Below are 27,526 nucleotides of genomic sequence, written 5' to 3'. Positions count from 1 at the left end.
ATTAACCTATGTGGTTGTCATGTGATTATTTTTTTTGTCATGAGTTCAGCCTCATATGCCTAATGTTATGCACTCCTTTATATGCTAAAATTCCCTCTCAAAATAACCCTTAATTGTGACCTCTTTGTGTAATTCTGATTGCACTCTTGTAATTGATTATTTCCTTGTTGTACTGATTTCCATGTTTCTTGGACTTATTTTGAATACTTTCCTTTGAACTTTCGACCCCTACCTTTTTTGTCAATGTGATTAATCCCCTTACCTTGATTACATTAGTATTGGATTCTTACAGACCTTTCCTTGATTAGAGTCTGATGAACCTAGCCTCTATTACCTACTGTGTACTTGTACTATGCTGGAAATACTTCCTTATTGGTCATATTCAGCCCTATGTGATTTCTTTCCTTATTTAGCACTTACATGTTACCGTTTGATTTTAACTCCTTAATTAAAGGAAGTCTTATACTGATTGATTTTAATTGGTACACGGTTCCATAATTATTATCTTGCCTTATTTTCCGCCTATTTTCAAACTATAAATACTTGGCTTCCTCATTAACACAGACACAGACACTCTTAGTTTTCTAAGCTCACACTCGCCTTCAAAAAAAAGCATTCTCTCTTGTTACTTGTGTTGTGGCCTGCTTTCAAGTCCTGATACTTGCTTTTATTGTACTTTGCCTATTTGAAACTGGTATTTTCTGATTAAGATTTTCAGCAATCACAACAATGTGTTTACTTAACACTTTTACCTTCTTGTCTGTCTACTGCTTATGTATGGTTCAATAATTACTTTAGCATGCTGTAATCTCCTTCTGCCTGTCCTGTTATGAACCCCAAACCCCTTCCCCAATGTGTTTGATACTATGGTTTGCTTGAGGCATGATAGTACTAAATATTACTATCCATGACTCAAGCTTGATCCCCCTGGGATCCTAACCCTTATGATTCTTTGCTGTTGTATGTTCTGGTAGGCTTATAGGCATGCCAGCATCTCCATTGCTGTGCATGCCCAAAGCTTACCCCTGCCAAGCATGGGAACTCTGCAATCAGTTCCCAATCCTCGACCCCCTTTTGTGCAAAGTTATCGATTCTATAGCTATTTCCCAGTACCCTTTCCATTTTCTTTACTCCCCTAGTTCTTAAAGTTCCGCTTCTGCACTTGCACTCTCTCTTGAGTCCTTAAGTTCTGCCCCCCTCTTGTGAGCCTTGCCTTGGGACCTTGAGTTCCCTCTGAACTTGGACACCTAAGGGCTGGCCCTTCCACACTACACTATGTCCTAATCTGGTGATACATTTGGGTGTAAGCACTGTCCGGAGTTCAGATGAGACTCCTAGGGAACTTTGACACACCCTAAATGGGAGAAAGACTTTGAAATATGACCTCTTGGAGTTGGTTTACTTCGTATTTCAGACAGGAAGTCTGAATCAGGCTCTTCTTGGTTGTACTTTTTAATTTCTGATGTATTTTTTACTTTACTTTTTCGAGTTGTAATAACTTTGTAATAAACTCTCGGGGATGGCTAGTGAAAAGGGAGGGGTAACTATGTATGCAAAAGGGGTAGATAACCTGCCTATTGAAGTTTATGAATTCCTGTACTTCCATGTAGATACCATGACTATAGGATTTCTACATTCTCATATTAGATAACCTGCCTATAGGAATTTATGCACTCTCATGTAGATACCATGTCTATAATTACTTGAAGTCTGAATTCTACAAATGCATGTAGAAAATATGCCCATAGGATTTTCTGAATATTGCATATCCATTTCTTATTAGGCAAACATGTTTATAGGTCTTAATAACCAACTGCAATTAGATATTATGTTCATATAGTACAGTACCTAGATATTATGTTTGTAGGATTTCTGCATTTCACTATGTCTATGAAGGAGTTCTAAAATTAACAAATGCATAGAAAGCATGCCTATAGGAGCTTTAATCGAATCTGAATCGCCTCACTCGTTTATAAGCATAAAATCAGCAGTAATAATGCATTTTGCAGAACTGGCGATCTTTTGCCAAAAACTCGCTTTTCTTTCTTCAGTATGTAATCAATTCACATCATCGTTTCTGGAATCAGTAGATATCATGCCTTTGTCCAGCACTTAGGCAAGCCATAGGGTGAAAGTTTATAAACTAAATCAGATTTTATTAGCTACAACTAGCAGGCAGGCCTGATTCGGGCTTCTTATCTGAACTGTGTAATAAATCAGTCTGCCTCGACCCTTTAAGTTTTAATCAGACCTTAAACAGTACATGCAAGTCATGCTACATTATATGCTTTCTTTGGTTTAAAGGAGGTTTGTTTGAGCCCCTTTTTATTTGTTTATATACTTCCCCAAGCTTGCTATATGTGTTTTGTTTGGCGCCTTAGTATTTTACCTTTTGAAACCACAAATAAGCCCAATACCTCCTCCCTCTAAGATTAGTAGTCCCAAGTGCCTCCGGGGCTGATAGGATTGGGGCGTGTAATAACATGCAATAAGTAAATGAGACCATTCTGTGCTTTAATACCTTAACGGGGTGAGAGAGGGTAGATATGGATATGATGACCACGCGATAACATCACGTGTAGCCCCTCACTGAGGAGTGATTACCGAATGTTGTGTGGTGTGATCCATATTATTAATAAACCTAGCCCCCCCTTTCCCTTTGTTTTATTTGTTTCTTTTAAAACTTTTTAAACCATTTCTTTTGACAAAATCAACTCTTTTAGTTCCTTTTTCTTAATTTTGTTTATTTGTAACCATTACGTGAAAATCCCCTCTTATTTGAAGTTTTATTTGCCTACATGTTATTTGCACCTAAATTCACAATAATTTCTGGCCGGGAACCACACTAGTGGATCCTGAAGGGTGCCTAACACCTTCCCCTTGGGATAATTTCAAGCCCTTACCCAATCTCTGGTTATTCAAAACAAACCCTTTTAGTGTCCTAATGCACTTTAATCATTAGGAGGCGACTCTTCTATGCAAACCCAATTCCCAAAAGGGAACGAGTTATCCTCCCAAATGTCATAAACCCGATTTCGCGAGAAAAGGGGGGTGCAACTGCGTGGCGACTCTGCTGGGGACTTTTTGGCTTTTACCATTTAAGATTATTTTTGTGAATTTATGCTTCTTTATGCGCAATTATTTGTTTGTTTCTTTTAAGCATTTAATTTCCTTTTCGATTGCAAAACTAACTGAAGGTGCATTTTTATCCGATTTTGACTATGCCTTTTGGTCCACTATAAAGAGAATAACTAGGGTTTTGTGGGTTATTCATGTTTGAAATAAGGTCCTACTTAGAGAGCATTGAATACTCCATTTATTTGGAGGGTTGTGAATAAGGAATCTTGCACTTTTGTATGCTTTATGGCTTTATTAAATACGTTGTCCTTATACTTTAGCATGGGTAGCTAGTTTTAAATACTAAGGTTGTGGACCCTAAATGGATGTAATATTAATGGGTGTTTAACATTGAATATATATATATATATATATATATATATATATAATTGATATTTATTCATTTCTTGTGCTTTATTTATGGTTGGTGGTTGCAAACATTAATCTATTCCATTTTACTCTTTCTTTACCTGGAAAAGTGGGTTAGGGTTTGGTAGAAATGAATATCAAGAACTCAAGACTTTAAATCTTGTTTAATAGAATCACTTAGGAATAAGTGAGTTCTACTTGGCATAGATTGGTTGTTCTTTAATTGAAACTCTTTTATATTTGAAAAAATCATAAAGAAAAAATACTACCCAACTATTGGAAAATATTGGGCAGTCATTTAGAAACAATTTGCATATCAAAGTACCTTCTATTAGAAATATATCATATTAACACCGATAACATTACATTCCATTGACGGGTACACAACCTTGGTTTCCTTAATCAAATTATTTACATTCTCATATCACATTTAGTTACCTCGTTAATTCTCAACTATATCATTCTCTTGTTATGTTAACGGAATATAATTACGAGCTAAGTCAAGTTCCACACTATTCAAGTAAACATTTTACACCATATTCCCTATGGGATTCGACCCCAACCTTGTTGGGTTATTATATTTGACACTGACCGCCTTACACTATTTAATTAAAGTGTAATTTGAGCGTATCAGTTCGAGAATTCTCGGATGTGTTTCATGCAGACCTGTCGGGCATGCCGTCAGACAAGGATATTGACTTTGGTATTGACTTGGTGCTGGGCACTCAACCTATTTCTATTCCTACATACTGTATGGCACCGGTTGAGTTGAAAGAGTTAAGGGAGCAGCTTCAGGAACTCCTAGACTAGGGGTTTATTCGGCCTAGTATGTCTTATTGGGGTGCGCCTGTTCTATTTTTGAAGAAGAATGATGGTACAATGAGGATGCGCATTGATTACTGGCAGTTGAACAAAGTCACAATCAAGAACAACTATCCTTGCCTTGTATTGATGATTTATTTGACTAGCTTCAGGGAGCGTGGGTGTTCTCCAAGATTGATCCCAGGTCGGGGTATGACCAGTTGAAGATCAGGGACTCGGATATTCTTAAGACAACTTTCAGGACCCAATATGGTCATTATGAGTTCCTTGTGATGTCTTTTGGGCTGACCAATGCCCCAGCATCGTTCATGCATTTGATGAACTTCGTGTTTCGGCCTTATCTCGACTCGTTTTTTATTATATTCATTGATGATATTCTGGTGTACTCGCTTAGTTAGGAGGAGCATGTGGAGCATTTGAGAGTGGTATTGCAGCGGTTGAGGGAGGAGAAACTTTATGCAAAGTTCTCCAAGTTTGAGTTTTAGCTCGGTTCAATGACTTTCTTGGGGCACGTGGTGTCCAGTAAAGGTACTCAAGTTGATCTGAAGAAGATAGAGTCGGTTCAGAGTTGGCCCAGACCGTCCTCAACCATAGAGACTCACATCTTTCTTGGTTTGGCGGGTTATTACCGTCGATTCATTCAAGGATTTTCGTCTATTACATCACCCATGACCAAATTGACTCAAAAGGGTGCTCTTTTCAGGTAGTCGGATGAGCGTGAGGCGAGCTTTTAGAAGCTCAAGACTACCTTGACCACAACTCCAGTGTTAGTGTTGCCATCAGCTTCAGGTTCATACATAGTATAATGTGATGCTTCTAGAGTTGGTATTGGGTGTGTGTTGATGTAGGAGGGTAGAGTAATTGCTTATGCTTCTTGTCAGTTGAATCCCCATGAGAAGAACTACCATGTTCATGATTTTGAGTTGGCTGCCATTGTTCATGCATTGAAGATTTGGAGGCATTATCTCTATGGTGTCTCTTGTGAGGAGTTTACTGATCATCGTAGCCTACAACACTTGTTCAAGCAGGATGATCTCAATTTGAGGAAGCAGAGATGGTTGGAGCTGCTAAAAGACTATGATATCACTATCTTGTACCATCCGGGAAAGGCCAATTAGTGGCCGATGCGTTGAGTAGGAAGGCAGTGAGTGTCGGAAGTTTGGCATATATTCCTATTGGGGAGAGACCTCTTGCAGTTGATATTCAGGCCTTGGCCAATCGGCTTGTGAGGTTGGATATTTGGAGACCAGTTGGGTCTTAGCATGTGTGGTTTCTTGGTCTTCCTTGTTTGATCGCATCAGAGAACGCCAGTATGATGATCCTCATTTGCTTGTCCTTAAGGATAGATTTTAGCACGACGATGGCAGAGATGTGACTATTGGTGATGATGGAGTATTAAGGATGCAGGGCCGGATATGTGTCCCAATGTAGATGGACTTCAGGAGTTAATTCTGGAGGAGGCCCATAGCTCACGGTATTCCATCCATCTGGGTGCCGCAAAGATGTATCAGGATTTGAGACAACACTATTCGTGGAGGAGAATGAAGAAAGATATTGTGGTATTTTTAGCTCGGTGTCTCAATTGTTAGTAGATGAAATATGAACATTAGAGACCGGGTGGCTTGCTTCAGCGGTTAGATATTCCAGTGTGGAAGTGCAAGCGAATCACCATGGATTTTATAGTTGGGCTCCCACGAACTTTGAGGAAGTCCGATGCTTGGGTGATTGTGGATCGTGATGTGCCGGAAAATTTCAGCACATTTAATAGAAATTGCTTAGATTTTAGCTTGTTTTAAATGCAATTATCTTTTATACTTATGTAATTTTAATGTTTTTGCAGTTTACGATGTTTAAGGACCTAAGAGCATGGAAATGAAGTCAAAAAGTTACAAAAGAACAAGAAAAGAGCAAAATGAGATCGCAGATATGAAAATGCAGACTACAAATCCAACATGCAGACCGCATAATGCTCAAAGGAATTGCAAACCCCAATAGTCTATTGGCCAAAGTCTAGTGCAAGAAATGCAGTCTAATATGCGACCGCATAACAGGTTTGCGGGCCGCATAATGGACCACAAACTTGTTGTGAAAGATGGTGAAGGTGGAAAACACAATGACTAATGCGATCGCATATCTACAATGCAGACTGCAGAACTTGAATGCGGCAAATGCCTGTAAACTAGGGTTCGAAGATGCGATGGCCATGAAGAGAATGTGGACCGCGTGTCTGTTATGCGACAGATATGCGGTCGCATAATTGACCTGGAAGGGTATTTTTCTCCAATTTTGGTCCTGAATTTTGACCCACTATAAATAGATTTATTGGGGTTTTGTAGGGGCATCTTGTATGCCTTTTGAGATACAATCCAAGCCTTTAATATTCCTCTCTTTTGGAAGCTTTACGAGTGAAGAATCTTGCACTTTGTAAGCCTTATGATATTTAATATTCTCATCTTTTTGTATTTTAGCATGTATACCTAACTTTAAATACAAAGGATGTGAACCCTAAATGGGTGTTATGTTAATGGATGTTTAACATTGAATATATGTATTATGGTTGGTTGATATATATTTATTTCTCATTCTTTATTTATTGTTGGTTGGTGCAAACATTAACAAGTGCCATTAATTTCTTTCTTTACTTGGAAAAGTGAGTTAGGATTTGGTAGAAGTAAATATCAAAGACTCGAGGCTTTAAACCTTTTTTAATAGAATCACTTAGGAATACGTGGGTTTTATTTGGCATATATTGATTGTTCTTAGTTGGAACTCTTTTATATTTGGAAAAATCATAAAGAGGAAATACTACCCAACTATTGGAAAATATTGGGTAGTCATTTAGAAATCATTTGCATATCTAAAGAACCTTCCATTAGAAATATATCATACTAACACCGATAGCATTACATTTCATTGAAGGGGACACAACCTTGGTTTCCTTAATCAAATTAATTACATTCTCAACATTACAATTAGTCATTTCTTCAAATCACAATCATATCATACTTTTGTTATAATTAACTGAATAGAATTACGACTTAAGTCAAGTAACACACTACTCGAGTAACCTTTTCACACCTATTCCCTGTGGGGTTTGACTCCAACCTCGTTGGGTTATTATATGTGACACCGACCGCCTTACACTATTTAATAAAAGTCTTATTTGAGTGTATCAAATTTTGTCGCCGTTGCTAGAGAATACGGTTTTGAAATTACTAATTAGTGTGTGCTTTACTTTGCGTTTTACTCTATTCCATCACACTTTTCTTGTTTTGCTCGATGTTGATAGGAAAACATGGCCTAATAGGAAGAAGAAATGGATTAACGAATGGACGAAAATCTTTTTGCAGACATAGATGAGTACATTGAGGATACAAATGCTATTGTACCTCCAGTTGTTGGTGCTGCAACTTTCAAGGTGGAACATGGTTTAATCTTTATGCTCAAAGCGGAGGGGTTTTTCAGGAATTCCACTAATTATGATCCGACACAACATCTTAGAAACTTCTTGGGTGTGTGTGTGATGCATAAGCAGAACAACGTCTCTGATGATGCCCTAAGGTTTAGGGTGTTCAAGTACTCACTAGCTGGGGACGCAAGGAAATGACTTCAAAATATGCCACAAAACTCCATTAATTCTTGGCCTGATCGCAGGGCTTGCCACAAATGTCAATGTGTTGACAAAGATGTTCACCAAAAGCCAAACGAAGAAGGTAAATGTGGTGGAGGATGTGCAACCCATATCAAATGAAGACTTTGAGGAGACAAACTATGCCAACAACTCTCAAGGAGGTTATCAAAGGCAACAATACCACGGCCAAGGACAACAAAATCAATAGAGGCCTAACCCGCAAAGGCAAGGAACCCAACGGCGGCGAAATGACCAAGGCGACTCAAATCAAGGAAATTGGAATAACAACAACAACTTCTCAAATCGGAGTTCAAACCCTTATGTTCCTACAAAGGGTCAATATTCAAATCAAGGTTACTTAAGTGATTCCACATTGGAAAGCATGCTTGAACAGGTATTGCAAAATCAAGAGAAATCTGACACTTCTATGAGAAATATGACCGAGCTTGTTGGCCCTCATACCACATCCATTCAAAAATTGGAGATGCAAATGTGAGATGTCTCTAGGGAACAAAATCCGAAGCAAAAAAGGGGCACTTCCAAGTGACACAATTGCGAACCCAAAGGGTAGTGGGAGTGGTCCACAAGGAGGGAGTGAACAAATGGTTGAAGTAAAAGAGTCCGAACATGAGGTTGAGGTTGAAGAGCCATGTGTTGTTGAATTTGAAAAGGTTCCGGAAGAGTTGAAAGTGCAAGAAGAAAACCAGGAAGAGGTAAAGGAAAAGGTAAAAGAGACACCAAAAACTCTACCACCTATTCCTAGACCTCCTTCTCCATTCCCTCAAAGACTAGGTACGAAGGTTGATGATACCAAACTCGAAAATTTCTATGACATTCTCAAGCAATTATCGGTCAATATTCCATTTGTGGAAGCATTTCAAGAGATGCCGGGTTTTGCTAAATATTTGAAAGACTTGATTACCAAGAAAAGAACCACCAAGAATGAAGTGGTGAATGTGATTCACCGGCTTAGTTCCATCATTGCAACCTCCACCGTTCAAAAGAAAGAAGACCCGGGAGATTTCACTATTCCATGTACTATTGGGGCGCATGATTTTGCAAGAGACCTTTGTGATAATGGGGCTAGGATCAACTTAATGCCTTTTGCCATTTACAAGAAAGCATGGTTAAGTATGCCAAGGCCCACAAGTATGAGATTGCAAATGGCTGATCGTTCCATAAAGAGACCAGTGGGAATTGTCGATGATGTGCTTGTTAAAGTGGGAAAGTTTCACTTACCCGCCGATTTCGTAATCCTTGTGTGCGGTTGACAAAGAGATCGCTATCATTTTGGGGAGGCCATTTCTAGCCACAGGAAGATCACTAATGGATTCAGAATGGAATGAGATAAAATTCCGCGTGAATGAGGAAGATATCACATTCCAAGCAAGCAAGGATATAAAACTACCACATGAATATGAAAGCATCTCGATGATTGATGTTGTTGATGAAGTGGAAGATGCGGTTGAAATGAAGATGGAAGAACAATGTCTCGGTGAGGCATTGGCAGCTATTTTGGTGAAGTTTGATGGTGAAGATATGGATGAGTATATGGAATCAGTCAATGCATTGGAGGGGCTTGGGTCCTACACTTATGCTCCGGCAAAGCTCTCTCTCGACTTAGAGAATAGAGCCATTCCTCCAGCAAAGCCTTCTATTATTGAGCCACCGCAACTAGAGCTCAAACCACTTCTACCACACTTGAGGTATAAATTTCTTGGCTCAAATGATAGTTTACCGATAATCGTTTCTTCTTTGTTGAATGATGTGCAGGTAGAACAACTGTTGGATGTCTTGAAGGAGCATAGGCAAGCTATTGGGTGGGCAATTTCGGACATCCGAGGGATTCCCACCGGAATTTGCGAACACAAGATCCAATTGGAGAGTGAGATGAAACCAAGCGTGGAACATCAATGACGGTTGAATCCTTCCATGTAAGAGGTGGTAAAGAAAGAAATCATCAAGTGGTTGGATGCCGGGGTGGTCTACCCCATTGTCGATAGTTCTTGGGTGAGCCCGGTGCAATGTGTGCCAAAAAAATAAGGCATGACCGTGATTTAAAATGAAAAAAATGAGCTCATCCCAACAAGAATGGTGAATCGATGGAAGGTGTGTATGGATTACCCGATGCTCAACAGTGCCACATACAAAGACCATTTCCATATGCCTTTTATTGATCAAATGCTTGATCGGCTAGCAGGAAGGTCATTCTATTGCTTTCTTGATGGATATTCCGGTTATAACCAAATCAACATAGCATTGGAGGACCAAGAGAAGACAATATTCACTTGCCCTTATGGAACTTGTGCCTTTAGCAGGATGCTGTTTGGTTTGTGCAACGCTCCGGCTACTTTTCAAAGATGCATGTTGTCTATCTTCTCCGACATGGTGGAGGATTTTTTAGAGGTTTTCATGGACGACTTTTCGGTGGTAGGTGACTCTTTTGAGCATTGTCTCAAAAATCTTAGACAAGTGTTCAAGAGATGTGATGAGGACAACCTTGTGCTTAACTGGGAGAAATGTCATTTCATGGTGGATGAAGGCATTTTATTGGGGCATAAAATTTCAAAACATGACATAGAGGTTGACTGGGCAAAGATCGAGAACATTTCCAAGCTTCCTCTACCTACTTCAGTTAAAGGTGTCCGATGTTTCTTGGGGCATCCCGGATTTTATAAGCGTTTCATCAAGGATTTTTCCAAGATTGCAAATCCTATATGCAAAATCCTTGAGAAAGATGCAAAATTTGTGTTTGACAAGAAATTCCTCAAAGCCTTTGAGGAATTGAAACAAAATCTCATCACGACACCTATTATTATCACACCCAATTGGTCTCTTCCATTCGAACTTATGTGCGACGCCAATGGTGTAGCTATTGGAGCAGTGCTTGGCCAACGTCACAACAAGGTTCTTCACCCGGTCTATTATGCAAGCAAGACACTTAATGGAGCGCAAATGAATTATATGGTGATTGAGCAAGAACTTTTTTTTTGAGAAATTTTAAGCTTACTTGTTGGGATCCAAGGTGATAGTGTACACAGATCATGCTGCTCTTTGCTATCTTATGGCAAAGAAGGATGCAAAGCCTAGGTTGATTCGGTGGGTCCTGTTGTTGCAAGAGTTTGACTTCGAAGTCAATGATATAAATGGGACAAAAAATCAAGTGGTGTATCATTTATCAAGACTTGAAGAGGCAGGGAGACCAAAGGGAGATCTTGAAATCAACGATGTTTTCCCGGATAAACACACATTGGCACTATCTAGCAGTTTTGCTCCTTGGTATGCCGATATTACTAACTACTTGGTTAGTGACCTTATTCCAGATAGATTGGAATCCTATCAGAAGAAGAAGTTTTTTAGAGATTGTCGGCAATACTATTGGGAATAACCATTCTTGTTCCGTGTTTGTGTTGATAAAATAATCCGAAGGTGTGTTCCAGAAGAGGAGATTATGCCAATTCTAAAGGCATGCCACAACTCACCGGTCGGGGGGTCACCATGGGAAATCGAACGGCGGCAAAGGTGCTTGAATGTGGTTAGGATTGGCCGTTGATTTATCATGATGCCAATCAAATGGTCAAGGATTGCGACCAATTCCAAAGGCAAGGATTAATCTCCAAGAGGCATGAAATGCCAATGCACTTTGTGATAGAGATAGAAATCTTTGATGTATGGGGAATTGATTTTATGGGCACCTTTGTAAGCTCTTGTGGTATGAAATATATCTTGGTGGTTGTGGACTATGTGTCCAAATGGGTTGAAGCAATTGCCTTACCAAACAACGAGGCAAGGAGTGTGACCACATTCTTAAAGAAAAACATATTCACGCGATTTGGAACTCCTAGAGCCATTCTTAGTGATGGTGGGTCTCATTTCTATAACAAGTCTTTCACGGGGCTACTAAAGAAATATGGCATCAAGCATAAGGCGGCCACACCTTATCATCCCCAATCAAGTGGCCAAGTTGAAGTTTCCAACTGGGAGATAAAGAACATTCTAGCAAAGACTGTTAATGCAAAAAGGACCAATTGGTCAAGGAAGCTAGATGATGCATTGTGTGCATACCGCACGACGTACAAAACTTCTATTGGCACTTCTTCTTATCGGTTAGTATTAGGCAAGGCTTATCATCTACCTGTAGAACTGGACACAAAGCCATGTGGGCTTTAAAAAGGTTAAACTTGGATTAGGCTGAAGCTGCAAATTTGAGGTTTACACAACTCAATGAAATGGAGGAATTCAATTTCCATGCATATGAAAGTGCAGCTGTGTACAAAGAAAGGATGAAGTTCGTCCACGACAAAAAGATCTTGAAAAGCGAGTTCAAGTCAGGTGACTTGGTTTTGCTCTTCAACTTAAGGCTCAAATTGTTTCTGGGCAAGCTCAAATAGAAATGGTCTGGTCCGTTCAAGGTGGTCAATGTCTCTCCTTTTGGAGATATGGAACTAGAATCGGAGGATGGGCTCGGAACCTTCAAAGTAAATGTTCAGCAAGTCAAGCACAAGTTGGGCACAAATGAAGAAAAACACTTGGTGGAGTAGTTGGCTCTCAAAGATGGTTTGTGCCCGACCAGTGAGTGAACACAAAGAAATGCCAACTTCGTCATGCTGCGATGTTAAATCAAGCGCTTCATGGGAGGCAACCGATGTTCGGTAACACACTTTTTGTCCTTTAAATTTTAATTTTTGTTAGATAGATTTAATTGAGCAATTTAAAGTGTGTGTTAGAGTGCAGGGGATTCAAAAGATCATAACACTGGGTAATATTGCGTGTGTGAAAGGGAAGAAAAGTCACCATGGGAAGTTTGCTACACAAATGCGGTCGCATTTTAACTATGAGGACCGCATAGCGGTCACATATCTGGACAATTTGTTTTGCAAAATTTGGTGGTAAGAATGCGGCGAGGAGGTGCACTTTGCGAACCATATTTCAATTATGCAATAGCATAAGTGCACCGCATTGTGTCCTCAAGCAACTCAAGCTGAACCCACTGCATAACACTTATGATATCACATAATGTATTATGCGGTGACTTATCCATCGCGAACTTCACTGGTAAGTCCCCTCGCATATTACCAGCATTCACACATTTGGAAAATAAAAGAAAAAAAAATTATCAGAAAGAAAACAAAACAAAATGAAGAAAAAAAAAGAGAAGGGAAAATAGCTAGTTGAATCAAAGAGAGTAAACAATACCCGTGAATTCATCTCCCAAGTGTGCTCATTACTCCACCACTGGTATGTTATTCTCTCCCGATTTATTCCTTGTAAAGTTTAGTTTAAATTTTGTTGTGTTTTTCTTATTTTTTTTGTTTTCTATAGTTTCCTTATTTTTTTTGTTTGTTTTATGAGGATATATGTTCATAATGTGAGGGGGTTCTTGGATAAATAGCTAAATTGGAGATGATGCGTAGAGAAACTATGTACGCCATTGTTGAGAGTGGAGTTCAAAATGTGAGAACGATGACTTCTGCAGACCGAATAGTCGATTTGCGGTCCGCATTGTTGCCGCAAAACGAACCCTAGGTGGACTGAAGAAGATGAGAAAATGCGGCGACTTTGCGATCGCATAAGTGATATGCGGACCGCAAAGTCACCGCATACTGAAACAGTTTCATTACTTTTGTAGCATGTTGTTTGCGGCCATTCTGCGATTGCAGAATCCATCTTTGCGGTGGACTTTGCGATCACATAGTGTGATTATGTTTTCCAATAATTTAAGTATGCGATGGTTATGCGAACCACATAATGGATATGCGATCGCATAACCCATCGCATACCTATATCATTTCAACAAGCAGAGAGTTCGCGACAAGTGTGCGGTTCGCATAGTGGTTATGCGACCGCATAACCTGTCGCAGACTTGAAATTTTTTGTACTTTTTCTATTGTTGCCTACTATGTTCCTACTATTTCATTTCTATGTAGATATGGCTCCTAAGAAACATATATCTTCTGCCCAGAAAAGGGCCTCCACCTGTCGTCAAGCATAACAAGCAAAATGTGCATGACTGGACCCTACTGCTGCACATCCCTCCCAGTATGATGAGGAGGAGACCTTGCCTTCAGTTGACCTACAAGCTGAGGCAAGAAGAAAAGGAGGAGATGACTTCTGACTCAGGTTTGGGGTCAACGGCTCTAGGGAGCTGTATAGAGAAGGGCTTACAAAACGAAAAATACTGGCCGAGAAACAACTGAGTCTAAAAGGTCAACTAGAGCAGTACCTCACATAATGGAGAACATAAAAGCTAGAAAATGGGAGTGCTTCACTGAGCTGTAGGATGATTACAATGAAATAGTAGTCCGTGAATTGTATGTATCCTATGGAGCCTCCAGGACCCCTCACCACAAGCGCAACAAAGTGTTCTGTGATACTGTATTGGTTCGAGGGAAGCAGGTGTTTTGTAGCAGTGATACCATCAATGAGTTCTACTTCCATGACTGGAGACTGGGCATAGCTGAGTATGCCGCCAAATGGGCAAACCGGGATAATGAGCGTAGTTGGATACCGTCAGTGATAGCCAAGGGGATCCCTACTTGGATTGACGTTATGCACAAAATATTCAAGGAATATCTCATGTGAGAAGGTTGATTTTGGCTCAGCTATGTCACCTCTCGATTGATACCGTCCTGAAATGAAACTGACATAAGCATTGAGAAAGCTCTTCTCATTGCATGCATTATGACTAGGATAAAGATTGATGTGGGTTATTTCATCTTCCGAGAGTCAGGGATCTGGGCCAACCAGGTAGCTGCATTACTCCCATTCCCATACTTGATAACAGCCCTTTGTAAGGCTGTGGAAGTCCCTATAATGCCACACATTGACAAGACAGGGAAAGCACTGAAGGATATTGATATCACACGCATTAATGATGCAGTAGATGTTTCTTACCCAGAATTTCAAACCCATACTTATGCTGATATAGAGCCCTCAGATTCCCAGACTCCTGTGTCTCCTCAGGCTACTGTTGCATCCACTTCCACTCCACAGCCCACCTCTCAGGCCACCATTTCTCAACCTTCTGCTACACTGCCAGTTGTTTTGAGGCTTGGTCTCTTAGCTCAACATGCAAATGCTAAGGTAGACCAGCTTATTAAGAACCTCCCTACCCTCATCAAATAGGCATTGACTCCTATCCAGTCCTCAGTGACGGCCATCCAACAGCAACAAACATCTTATGGGGATCTCCTGAAGCAGCTTGAGGTGTGGGTTAAAAAGATAGAGTGGGGTGAGTTTGGTGACTTGCCAAAGCTCCGAGATGATGTCGCCACAATGAAGACTGAGCTCCACAAAATGCAAACTCAGGAGTTTGATCTATCCTCCTTCATTCCCAAGGAAGGTGAGCAGGGAGCGGACACGGCAGTGGCTGGATTGGATCTTGACTTCTCCACATTGATGATATACCCTACACCTCAGACTGTCCCGGCTTCCCAGCCTCTAGTTGCCCCTGCATGTATTGACATTCCTTCTGAGGAAGATTCCGGACACTCTGCAGAGTACAAAGGTGGGGAGGCAGATGAGGGAGATACTGATGAGGAGTCATGGTCCAAGAAGGATGAGGGCCCTCAGGAGAAGGGTAAGCAGATTGCTTCCCCTACAGTTGCAGAGGAGGAACAAGCAGCTTTTCAGAAGGCAATTGAACATTTGCTAGCATACATGGTCACCCAAGCCATTCCATCGACCACTCAGCCATCAGCAGGCGAGGCTAGCAACTCACAGGCCCCAGCTCTAGTGTCGGGCTAGCTAGAGATCCCTCCTCCATCAGTGGAGGTCACTCCTCCGATCAAGATCTCATCGGTCCCATCTTCAGCATCAGAGGGTGGCCCCATTATCATTTAGTCGGTTTCCGACTCCCATAGCGCTTAGTGCACCTTAGGGAGCCCCTAAACTCTGTTTTACATTCTTATGCATTGGGAACAATGCATGCTTTTTAGTTGGGGGTGGCATAGCCTTGTACAAATTTTTATGAATTAAACTATTGTACATGTTTTTGGGTTATATAAGCAAACTTCTGTATATACTTGTGTTGTGATTCTGTATATATTTGTGTTTTGTGGTTTTAGTACATAGGTTATCTTTGTATATAAAAAAACCAAAAACAAGTAGAGAGTTGTATGTTCATCTTTAGTAATTAGCAATGAATCTCCCTTGGTTTTTCTTTGTCGGGTTCTTTTCCAAGTGTGTAATAGTAGAACCAGGGTAGTAGAATGACATTTTGACCGGTTTAGTGTAATTGTCTAGTTTAAGCATGCATGCCTGTAAATAACCTATACCATTCCATTAATAAAAAAATGATATCAACTGTGTGAACTTGAGTCTCGCTCTTTGACTCTATGCTTACCTAGAATTATACATGTAAATATGATGGAAGCTTCGAGTTGGCAAGTGTTGATTCGAGGGCTAAAACTATGTTGAGCCAAGCAGTTCATATGCCATGTGTGTGAGTCTTCGTACAAATAGTTCTTGTGTTTACTTCTACCATCTAGAACTTTCCCGGTTGGTCTTTCGATGCTATTGATAATTACAGTTTGTTGGAGAAATGACCTTAGGAAGTCTTTGTGATTTTGGAAAACCAGTTAGCCTTTCAAGCTACCCATTGTATAGATATTATCACTAGTTACCCCATTTGAGCCTTTAACCTTTTCTTTGACCACCTCGCTGCAAACCTTTCCCCTTTTGTAAAGTAATTCCCTCTTTTGAACCTGTCCCTCCTTGAACATTGAGAATGAGGCTAAAAGACTAAGTTGGAGCTGTGGTGTCAAGCCAAAAATTGGCAAGGTTGTACTGTGAGTGTGGGAAAGTATATCTCAAGATAAGAAATTATTCAAGCTCCAAAAGCAAAGTAGAAAAAAGATGTATGTATATATATAAATATAGAGTCTTGAAGAAAATTAGAAAGGTATTGAAGGCAGTTCAATGTGGGAAATTAGGAGCTAAGGAGGGCTATGTGGTTTGAAAAGAAGCAAAGAGCAACAAGAAAGAAAAATGTGAGTAGTGTTCAAGGAGGGTGTAGTTACTTGTACCCAAATGCTTATCCGACCCTTCCCTAAACCTACATTACAAGCTTAAAAATTCCTTGTGGGATATCCATCCGAACGTTCTTAGAATAAAGCGATTAATTAAAATAAGGGCAAGCCTATGGTATGGTATGTTGTAACACTTGAAACTCTTTTTGACAGTGAGTGTATTTGTGAATTTGTCCCTTTTATTGTCATTGTAAATATTGTGAGTTTGGGACTTTCTTTCTAGTGAGGGCAAATGAATTGTGTGGTTCGATAGAAGTTGAGTTTTTTAAGTCAAATGCAAGTTCACTCAGCTGAGGGTAACATTTGGTCAAATTGGTCGAGGCTCAAAGTTTCACAAGTTGATTAGTTTCTTTGTAAATAATAATGATGGTTCAGGAAGGGTAAATAAACGAAAGTGCATACTTGTAGTACCGACAACTAACACCGTCCACGGTCACTATTGTTTCATATCGTTTAGATGGAGTCTAGAATAGGATAGTATCATTTTAGTTGCTTGAGGACAAGCAAGAGTTTAAGTTGGGGGTGTTGATGTGCCGGAGAATTTCGGCACATTTAATACAAATTACTTAGATTTTAGCTTGTTTTAAATGCAATTATATTTTATACTTATGTAATTTCAATGTTTTTGCAGTGTATGAGGTTTAAGGACCTCATAGCATGGAAATGAAGTCAAAAAGCCACAAAAGGACAAGAAAAGAGCAAAATGTGATAGCAGATATGAAAATGCGGACCGCAAATCCAACATGCGGACCGCATAATGCTCAAAGGAATCGTAAACCTCAACAGTCTGTTGGCCAAAATCCAGTGTAAGAAATGCGGTCCATTATGCGACCGCATAGCAGGTTTGCAGGACGTATAATGGACCGCAAACTCGTTGTGAAAGCTGTTGATGGTGGAAAATGTGATGACTAATGCGATCGCATATTAACAATGAGGACCGCAGAACTTGAATGAGGTGAATGCCTGAAAACTAGCGTTCGAAGAAGCGATGGCCATGAAGAGAATACGGACCGTATGTTTGTTATGCGACAGATATGCGATCGCATAATTGACCTGGAAGGGTATTTTTGTCTGATTTTGATCCCGAGTTTTGACCCATTATAAATAGATTTATTGGGGTTTTGTGGGGGCATCTTGTCTGGTTTTTGAGCTACAATCCAAGTCTTTAGTATTCCTCTCTTTTGGAAGCTTTAGGAGTGAAGAATCTTGCACTTTGTAAGCTTTATGGTATTTAATATTCTCATCTTTTTGTATTTTAGCATGTGTAGCTAACTTTAAATACTAAGGTTGTGGACCCTAAATGGGTGTCATGTTAATGGATGCTTAACATTGAATATATGTATTGTGGTTGGTTGATATATATTTATTTCTCATTCTTCATTTATTGCTGGTTGGCGCAAACATTAACAAGTGCCATTAAATTCTTTCTTTACTTGAAAAAGTGAGTTAGGATTTGGTAGAAGTAAATATCAAAGACTCAAGGCTTTAAACCTTTTTTAATAGAATCGTTTAGGAATACGTGGGTTTTATTTGGCATATATTGATTGTTCTTAGTTGAAACTCTTTTATATTTGGAAAAATCATAAAGAGGAAATACTACCCAACTATTGAAAAATATTTGGTAGTCATTTAGAAATCATTTGCATATCTAAAGAACCTTCCATTAGAAATATATCATACTAACACCGATAGCATTACATTCCATTGAAGGGGACACAACCTTGGTTTCCTTAATCAAATTAATTGTATTCTCAATATTACAATTAGTCATTTCTTCAAATCACAATCATATCATACTTTTGTTACAATTAACTGAAAAGAATTACGACTTAAGTCAAGTAACACACTACTCGAGTAACCTTTTCACACCTATTCCTTGTGGGATTGGACCCCAAGTCCGCGCACTTCATTCCTGTCTGTACTACCTATTCTTCAGAGCGGTTAGAAGAGATTTATATCCGAGAGAATGTTTGCTTGCATGATGTCCCAGTTTCGATCATTTCAGATAGAGATACTCAGTTCACTTCGTAGTTTTGGAGGGCCGTGCAGAGAGAGTTGGGTACTCAGGTTGAGTTGAGCACAACTTTTCACCCCCAGACGGACGGGCAGCCTGAGCGCACCATTTAGATATTAGAGGACATGTTGCGCGCTTGTGTCATTGATTTTGGGGGTTCATGGGATCAGTTTATACCGCTCGCGGAGTCTGGATATAACAATAGTTATTAGTGGAGTATTCAGATGGCTCCATATGAGGCTTTAATTGGGAGACGATGTAGATCTCCAGTAGGTTGGTTTGAGCCGGGTGAGGCTAGACTTTAGGGTATAGACTTAGTTCAGAATGCTTTGGACAAGGTGAAACTGATTCAGGAGCAGCTTCGTATGACGCATTCAAGACAGAAGAGTTATACTGACAGGAAGGTTCGAGATGTGTCTAATATGGTTGGTGTGACGACCTGGTTAGTCGTCTCATGAGTTACCGCTCCATTTCTCCCATTTCAGCTTTTTTATGCTTCGTTATCCGTGTTTTATGTGATCGAGTTTATTAGTTCGAGTTCGGAGAGGATTTGGTAAGAAATGAGACACTTAGTCTCTTTTAAGAAGGCTTAAGTTGGAAAAGTCAACCAGATGTTAACTTATGTGTTAGAAGGCTCGGAAGTGAGTTCCGATGGTTCGGTTAGCGTCGGGAGGTGATTTGTGACTTAGGAGCGTGATCGGAATGGGTTTTGGAGTTGTAGAGAAGATTTAGGCTTAAATTTGCGAAATTAATATTTTGGCAAATTCTAGTTGATAGGAGAGATTTTGATATAGGGGTCGGAATGGAATTCCGAGAGTTGCAGTAGCTTCATTGTGTCATTTGGGATGTGTGTGCAAAATTTCAGGTCATTCGGACGAGATTTGATAGACCTTTTGATCGAAAGCATAATTTGAGACTTCTTGGAGTTCTTAGGCCTGAATCCTATGTTAAATTGGTGATTTGATGTTGTTGTGAGCGTTCTGATGTTTTGAGCAAGTTTGAACGATGTCATGAGATGTGTTGGTACAATTGGTTTGAAGTTCCGGGAGTTCCGGGTAGGTTCCGGGATGTTTTAGTGCAAAAATCATAGCTGTAGCAGGTCTACAGGGGTTGCAGGCCCCAGAACTCAGTCACGCGGTCCGCACAAAAATGAGTGCGCCCGCAGTGAGTGTTGTGCGGACCGCACAAAATCGGGCGCGGGCGCGTTAGGCGTCGTGCGGACCGTACAAAAGTCGGCGTGGCCGCGGTGAAGAACCCTCCTGATGGTCCTACTTCGGAAGCTCATATCTTTTGATCTACAAGGAATTTTGGGGTACTTCAAAAACAAAAGTTGCAGCCCTTCGTGTCTAATTTCCAGAGAGTTAAAGATATCACAATTTGGACATATATAGCAAACGTTATGGCTACAATACTAAAGCCTATCACTGCAGAGGGAGGCTTGTGCGGCCGCACGTTGCCTTTGCGAGGACCGCACTGGTTTGTGCGGACCGCGTGAGTTTTGGTGCGGCCCGCGGTAGCTGAAACCTGAGGGGTACCTATAAATATGAGGTTTTGGGTGTTATTTAATATTTTGACCTAGAGAGCTCGGATTTTGGCGGTTTTTCAAGAAATTCATCGGGGTAAGTGATTTTAACTCAGATTTAGCTAGAATACATGAATCTATCACTGAATTCATCATTTAATTCATGATTTGAGATGGAATTTGGGAAGAAAATTGTGAAACCTTTCAAAAATATAAAATGATGATTTGAAGGACCAAATAGTATCGGAATTGGCTAATTTTGGTATGGTTAGACTCGTAAGGATATGAGGATTCTGAAAATGTAAATTTTACCCGATTTCGAGACGTGGGCCCGGGGCTCAGGTTTTGCTAATTTCGGGATTTTGATATTTTTTTTGAATGTTTTCGCTTGGGCTTTGTTCCCTTAGCATATTCTGACATATTCGTTATAATTTTGGATAGATTCGACGCGTCTGGGGGACAATTCGAGGGGCAAAGGGCGTCGCGAGCTAGAGAATTAGCCAGTTCGAGGTGAGTAATGGTTGTAAATGATGTCCTAAGGGTTTGAAAGCCCGGATTGCACATCGTAGTGCTATATTGAGGCAAGATACGCGCTGGATGATAAGCGTGGGGTCTTTCACTACTAGGGATTGTGACTTGGTCCATCCCGATTGATGATTTTACCGAATATTTGACTGAAATTCATTTGTTATCATCATGATTTGGGTTGATTGCCATATTTGGGCTTCGTGCCAACTATTTGAACCCTTCGGAGATTTTTATCACTGTTTCCTCACTACTTGACTTATTATTTGAACTCAGTCCTGTTGATATCTATTGTTTTGCAAACTCAACCACTTTTACTCAGTTTTGAAACTAAAATGATATTTCTACATCATGTTTTGGGCTGAGAAATACTGCTTTACTAATGCCCAAGGGGCTTATGATAATTTCTGGACTGAGTGAGGCCGAGGGCCATATGTGAGGATATGCGGAGTAATATGAGGCCGAGGGCCTGAGATACTATTTATGCCATGTGGTTGCTTGAGTGATGTGAGGATATGCTAAGTGATGATGTCATAAGGTGGCTTGACATAGCGCTTTGGCCGTAAGGGGCCCTCCGGAGTCTGCACACCCACTGTGAGCGCGGGTACCTATGTGATTTGAAACAGTGGTAACAATGACACTGTATGATCCAATTTGGTCAGGTAACAATGGCTGACCATTATGTTGAGTGATTGTGAGGTAGCCCGAGGGGTTGATATTGTGCTGAGAGTGAGCCCGAGGGGCTGATACTATGTTGAGCGATTGATACTGTGCCCGAGGGGCGAATTTCTACTTGTTAATTACCTATTTTACTTGTTTTAAAAAGGAATATCATTTGATTTCTTCACTGATTTACTGCTTTAAGTGATTTTACTGCTTGTTATGGAATTGTTTTGTGCCTTTATGTGTTTTAATACTTTTAGCCATTATTTGTAATTATTACTCACTGAGTCGGAGTACTCACATTACTCTCTGCACCGTGTGTGCAGATTCAGGTATAGCAGAGTCCGCACCTGAGCATTGATAACTTCCAGGCTAGGCAGTGATTTGGAGTTATGAGGTAGCTATTGACGTCCACAACCCCTTGTCTCTCTTATCCTCTATCATTTATGTTTACTTCAGACTGTTGTATCGGATTACGTACTTTGTAGACCTATAGTAGATTCTGTAGTAGCTCATGACTTGTGACAGCCGGTTTGGGCTGTGTTGGGATGGTTCCTGTTGTTATTATCGTTAAATTCCGCAATTTATGAATATTATATTATATGTTACTATTGTTTATGATGATTAACTGTTTAAAAGAGGTGTTCCGTTTTGGTCTGGCTGGCCTTTTCTCTGTGAGAGGCGCCATCACGACTGGGTTCGAGGATTGGGTCGTGACAAGTTGGTATCAAAGCCTAGGTTACTTAGGTCTCACGAGTCATGAGCAGGTTTAGTAGAGTCTTGTGGATTGGTACAGAGACGTCTGTATTTATCCCCGAGAGGTTGCAGAACCTTTAGGAAAAATTTCATATTCTTGAAACTCTTGTCGTGCGAACTTGTTGGTCCGAGTACTATACTTCTGATATTCCATTCTCTCACAGATGGTGAGGATGCGAGCTACCGAATGAGGTGGACGACCACTAGTGCCACCCACTGAGGCCACCAGGGGCCATGGACGCAGTCATGGACGTGGCAAAGGCAGAGCAGCGAGGGCAGCACCTGTTGATGCACTGGCTGCCCCGGCTCCGGATCAGGATCCCGCTATGGATGCTCTAGTAGCACCAGTTCTGGCACCAGTTGTGCCTATCGTGTTTCTGGGTCTTCAGGAGGCCTTGGCATATATCATATCAGTTTGCACTGGCTTGGCTCAGGCAGTTTCAGCCACCACAGCAGCAGCTACTTCACAGGCCGGGGGAGGCAACCAGACCCCCGCTGCTCGCACACCTGAGCAAGTAGTGCAGAGACTACAGACACCGGGGGCACCTCCAGCTCAGTCGGTTGTACCAGCTCAGGAGTTTATTGTGCCAGTTATGCCGGATGATGAGCAGCGTCATCTTGAGAGGTTTAGTAGACTCCAGCCTCCGTCATTCAGTGGTGTCGAGGGCGAGGATGCCCAGGGATTTCTTAATAAGTGTCAGCGGATGCTCCGTACAGCAGGGATTCTTGAGACTAGTGGTGTGGCATTTACCACCTTTCAGTTTACTAGGGCTGCCTTTACATGGTGGGAGGTGTATGAGAGGCGTAGGTCGGTTGTAGTAGTGCCCCTTACTTGACAGCAGTTCTCCACTCTCTTCTTGGAGAAGTATGTGCCACAGTCCCGCAGAGAGGAGCTGCGTAGACAGTTTGAGTGGTTGCGACAAAGGGATATGACTATATCACAGTATGAGTCAAGGTTTTCTGAGTTGGCTCGGCATGCCATTTGGATGGTTTCGACAGATCGTGAGAGGATCAGGAGATTTGTTGATGACTTTAACTATCACCTCCGTATTCTTATGACCCGGGAGAGGGTGTTGGGTGCTACGTTCGAGGAGGTGGTCGATATTGCTCGCGAGATTGAGACGGTTCACCGTCAGGATCGAGAGGAGAGGGAGGCCAAGAAGCCTCGAGGATCTAGAAGTTATAGTGGTGCTTCTTCGAGGAGCCAGTTTCAGCATGGTAGAGGCCGTTCTTTCAAGAATGCTCAGTCAGCCCGCCCAGAGTATCGCGGGGCATCTTCGGGTCATGGTCATCATGGATCTCAGCGGCGCCAGTCATCACTAAGTGCCCTTCCAGTCCAGAGTTCATATCGTGCCCCGTCAGCTTAGGGTTCTTCTATGCCGAGTGCATCAGTTGGTCACTCCGGTATGAGGGGTTCCCTTCAGTCCCCTTCTCCAGCACCTAGGAATTGTTATGAGTATGGAGAGTTTGGACATGTTTGGAGGCAGTGTCCTCATCGTATGGCTAGTTCATCTCAGTAGAGGGGTCAACCCTCGACTACTACTTCAGTTACCTCACTACAAGCCCAGCCAGCTAGGGGTGGAGGCCATGCAGATAGGGGTCGCCCCAGAGGGGGAGGTCGATCAGGGGGCGGTCAGGCCCGTTTCTATGCACTTCCTGGCAGGCCAGATGTTATTTCTTTAGATACTGTCATTACAGGTATTGTTTCAGTCTGCCACAGAGATGCCTCTGTATTATTTGATCCTGGTTCTACCTTTTCTTATGTGTCATCATACTTTTCTCGTTATGTGGGTACGCCCCGTGAGGTTTTTGTTTTACCTGTTCATATTTCTACCCCGGTGGGTGATACTGTTGTTGTAGACCGTGTGTACCGGTCATGTGTGGTGACTATTGGGGGTCTGGAGACCCGAGTGAATCTATTGCTATTGAGCATGGTGGATTTTGATGTCATTTTGGGCATGGATTGGCTATCTCCGTGTCGTGCTATTCTAGACTGTCATGCTAAGACAGTCACTTTGGCTATGTCGGGCCGGGTGTACCGCAGATCGAGTGGCGTGGTGTGACTGATTATATCCCTAGTAGAGTGATCTCTTTCTTGAAGGCCCAGCGTATGGTTGGGAAGGGTTGCCTTTCATATCTAGCATTTGTGAGGGATGTTGGAGCTGAGACTCCTAATATTGATTCTGTCCCAGTTGTGAGGGATTTTCCCGATGTTTTTCCTGCAAACCTGTCGGGCATGCCACCGGACAGGGATATTGATTTTGGTATTGACCTGGTGTCGGGCACTCAGCCCATTTCTATTCCTCCATATCGTATGGCACCAACAGAGTTGAAGGAATTGAAAAAATAGTTTTAGGAACTCCTAGATAAGGGGTTCATTTGGCCTAGTGTGTCCCCCTGGGGTGCACCGGTTTTGTTTGTGAAGAATAAGGATGGCACGATGAAAATGTGCATTGATTATAGGCAGTTGAACAAAGTAACAATCAAGAACAAGTATCATTTGCCTCGCATTGATGATTTATTTGATCAGCTTCAGGGAGCGAGGGTGTTCTCCAAGATTGATCTCCGTTCGGGTTATCACCAGTTGAAGATCAGGGATTCAGATATTCTTAAGACTGCTTTCAGGACCAGATATGGTCATTATGAGTTTCTTGTTATGTCCTTCGGGCTAACCAATGCCCTAACAGCATTCATGCATTTGATGAACAGTGTATTTCGGCCTTATCTGGAATTCGTTCGTTATTATATTCATTGATGATATTCTGGTGTACTCGCATAGTCAGGAGGAGCACGCGGAGCATTTGAGAGTTGTGTTGCAGAGACTGAGGGAGGAGAAGCTTTATGCAAAATTCTTCAAGTGTGAGTTTTGGCTCAGTTCAGTGGCTTTCTTGGGGCACGTGGTGTCCAACGAGGGTATACAGGTTGATCCAAAGAAGATAGAGGCAGTTCAGAGTTGGCCCAGACCGTCCTCATCCATAGAGATTCGTAGCTTTCTTGGGTTAGCAGGCTATTATCGCCGGTTTGTTTAGGGATTTTCATCCATTGCATCGCCCTTGACCAAGTTGACTCAGAAGGGTGCTCCATTCATATGGTCAGACGAGTGTGAGGAGAGCTTTCAGAAGCTCAAGACAACCTTGACCACAGCTTCAGTGTTGGTTTTGCCATCAGCTTCAGGTTCATATACTGTGTATTGTGATTCTTCAAGAGTTGGGATTGGTTGTGTGTTGATGCAGAAGGGTAGAGTTATTGCTTATGCTTCTCGGCAGTTGAAGCCCCATAAGAAGAACTACCCCGTTCATGATTTGGAGTTGGCTACCATTGTTCACGCATTGAAAATTTGGAGGCATTACTTGTATGGCGTATCTTGTGAGGTGTTCACTGATCATCGTAGTCTCCAGCATTTGTTCAAGCAAAAGGATCTTAATTTGAGGCAGCGGAGATGGTTGGAGTTGCTTAAGGATTATGATATCACTATATTGTACCATCCGGCAAAAAGGCCAATGTGGTGGCCGATGCTTTGAGCCGAAAGGCAGTGAGTATGGGGAGTTTGGAATATATTCCAGTTGGGGAGAGTCCCCTTGCAGTTGTTGTTCAGTCCTTGGCCAATCGGTTCGTGAGGTTGGATATTTCGGAGCCTAGTCGGGTGTTGGCTTGTGTGGTTTCTCGGTCTTTTTTATATGATCGCATCAGAGAGCGCCAGTATGATGATCCGCATTTGCTTGTCCTTAGGGATAGAGTCCAGCATGATGATGCTAGAGATGTGACCGTCGGTGATGATAGTGTGTTGAGGATACAGGGCCAGATTTGTGTGCCCAATGTGGATGGGCTTAGAGAGCTGATTCTGGAGGAGGCCCATAGCTCGCGGTATTCCATTCATCCGGGTGCCGCGAAGATGTATCAGGATTTGAGGCAGCACTATTGGTGGAGAAGAATGAAGAAAGATATTGTGGGATTTGTAGCTCGGTGTCTCAACTATCAGTAGGTGAAGTATGAGCATTAGAGACCGGGTGGCCTTTTTCAGCAGATGTTTATTCCTGAGTGGAAGTGGGAGAGAATCACTATGGACTTTGTGGTTGGACTTCCTCGGACTTTGAAGAAGTTCGATGCTATTTAGGTGATTGTGGATCGGCTGACCAAGTTTGCGCACTTCATTCCTGTGTGTACTACCTATTCTTCAGAGTGGTTGGCAGGGATTTATATCCGGGAGATTGTTCGGTTACATGGCGTTCATGTTTCCATCATCTCAGATAGAGGTACTAAGTTTACTTCGCAGTTTTGGAGAGCCGTGCAGAGAGAGTTGGGTACTCAGGTAGAGTTGAGCACAGCGTTTCATCCTCAAATGGACGGACTGTCCGAGCGTACTATTCAAATATTGGAGGACATGTTGCGTGCTTGTGTTATTGACTTTGGAGGTTCATGGGATAAGTTTCTACCACTTGTAGAGTTTTCTTACAACAACAGCTACCAGTCGAGTATTCAGATGGCTCTATATGACGCTTTGTACGGGAGGCGGTGTAGATCTCCGGTTGGTTGGTTTGAGCCCGGCGAGGCTAGACTATTGGGGACAGATTTGGTTCAGGATGCCCTAGAGAAGGTAAAGGTGATTTAGGAGAGGCTTCGTACAGCGCAGTCACGTCAGAAGAGTTATGCGGACCGGAAGGTTCGAGATGTGTCCTACATGGTCGGTGAGAAGGTCTTGCTAAAGGTTTCGCCCATGAAGGGTGTTATGAGATTTGGGAAGAAAGGCAAGTTGAGTCCTCGGTTCATTGGGCCTTTTGAGGTGCTTCGGAGGATTGGGGAGGTGGCTTATGAGCTTGTTTTGCCACCCAGCCTGTCGAGTGTGCATCTAGTATTTCATGTTTCTATACTTCGGAAATATAGTGGGGATCCGTCTCATGTTTCGAACTACAGCACGGTTCGGTTGGATGATAATTTGACCTTTGATGTGGAGCCAGTAGCTATTTTGGGTCGCCAGGTTCGGAAGTTGAGGTCAAAAGATATAGCTTCAGTGAAGGTGCAGTGGAGAGGTCGGCCCGTGGAGGAGGCTACCTGGGAGACCGAGCGGGAGATACGGAGCA

The 27,526-nt window shown here is 41.8% G+C and overlaps 1 protein-coding gene across 1 annotated transcript; it reads left to right on the top strand.

Annotated features, from left to right (window-relative positions):
• Positions 1 to 8,436: 8,436 nt before the first annotated feature.
• On the top strand, positions 8,437 to 9,210 carry LOC138868505 (uncharacterized). Its single transcript, XM_070146060.1, has one exon. It carries the CDS (start codon positions 8,437 to 8,439, stop codon positions 9,208 to 9,210), a length of 774 nt encoding a protein of 257 aa, XP_070002161.1.
• The last annotated feature ends 18,316 nt before the right edge of the window (positions 9,211 to 27,526 follow it).

The sequence above is a fragment of the Nicotiana sylvestris genome, chromosome 5 (genome assembly GCF_000393655.2).
Source record: "Nicotiana sylvestris chromosome 5, ASM39365v2, whole genome shotgun sequence".
Classification (NCBI taxonomy): domain Eukaryota; kingdom Viridiplantae; phylum Streptophyta; class Magnoliopsida; order Solanales; family Solanaceae; genus Nicotiana; species Nicotiana sylvestris.
This window is presented reverse-complemented; position numbering and strand designations above follow the sequence as displayed.

What these genes read in the sequence shown, in the direction of transcription:
- LOC138868505 (XM_070146060.1), top strand. Translation starts at nt 8,437, where the DNA reads ATGTCTCTAGGGAACAAAATCCGAAGCAAAAAAGGGGCACTTCCAAGT.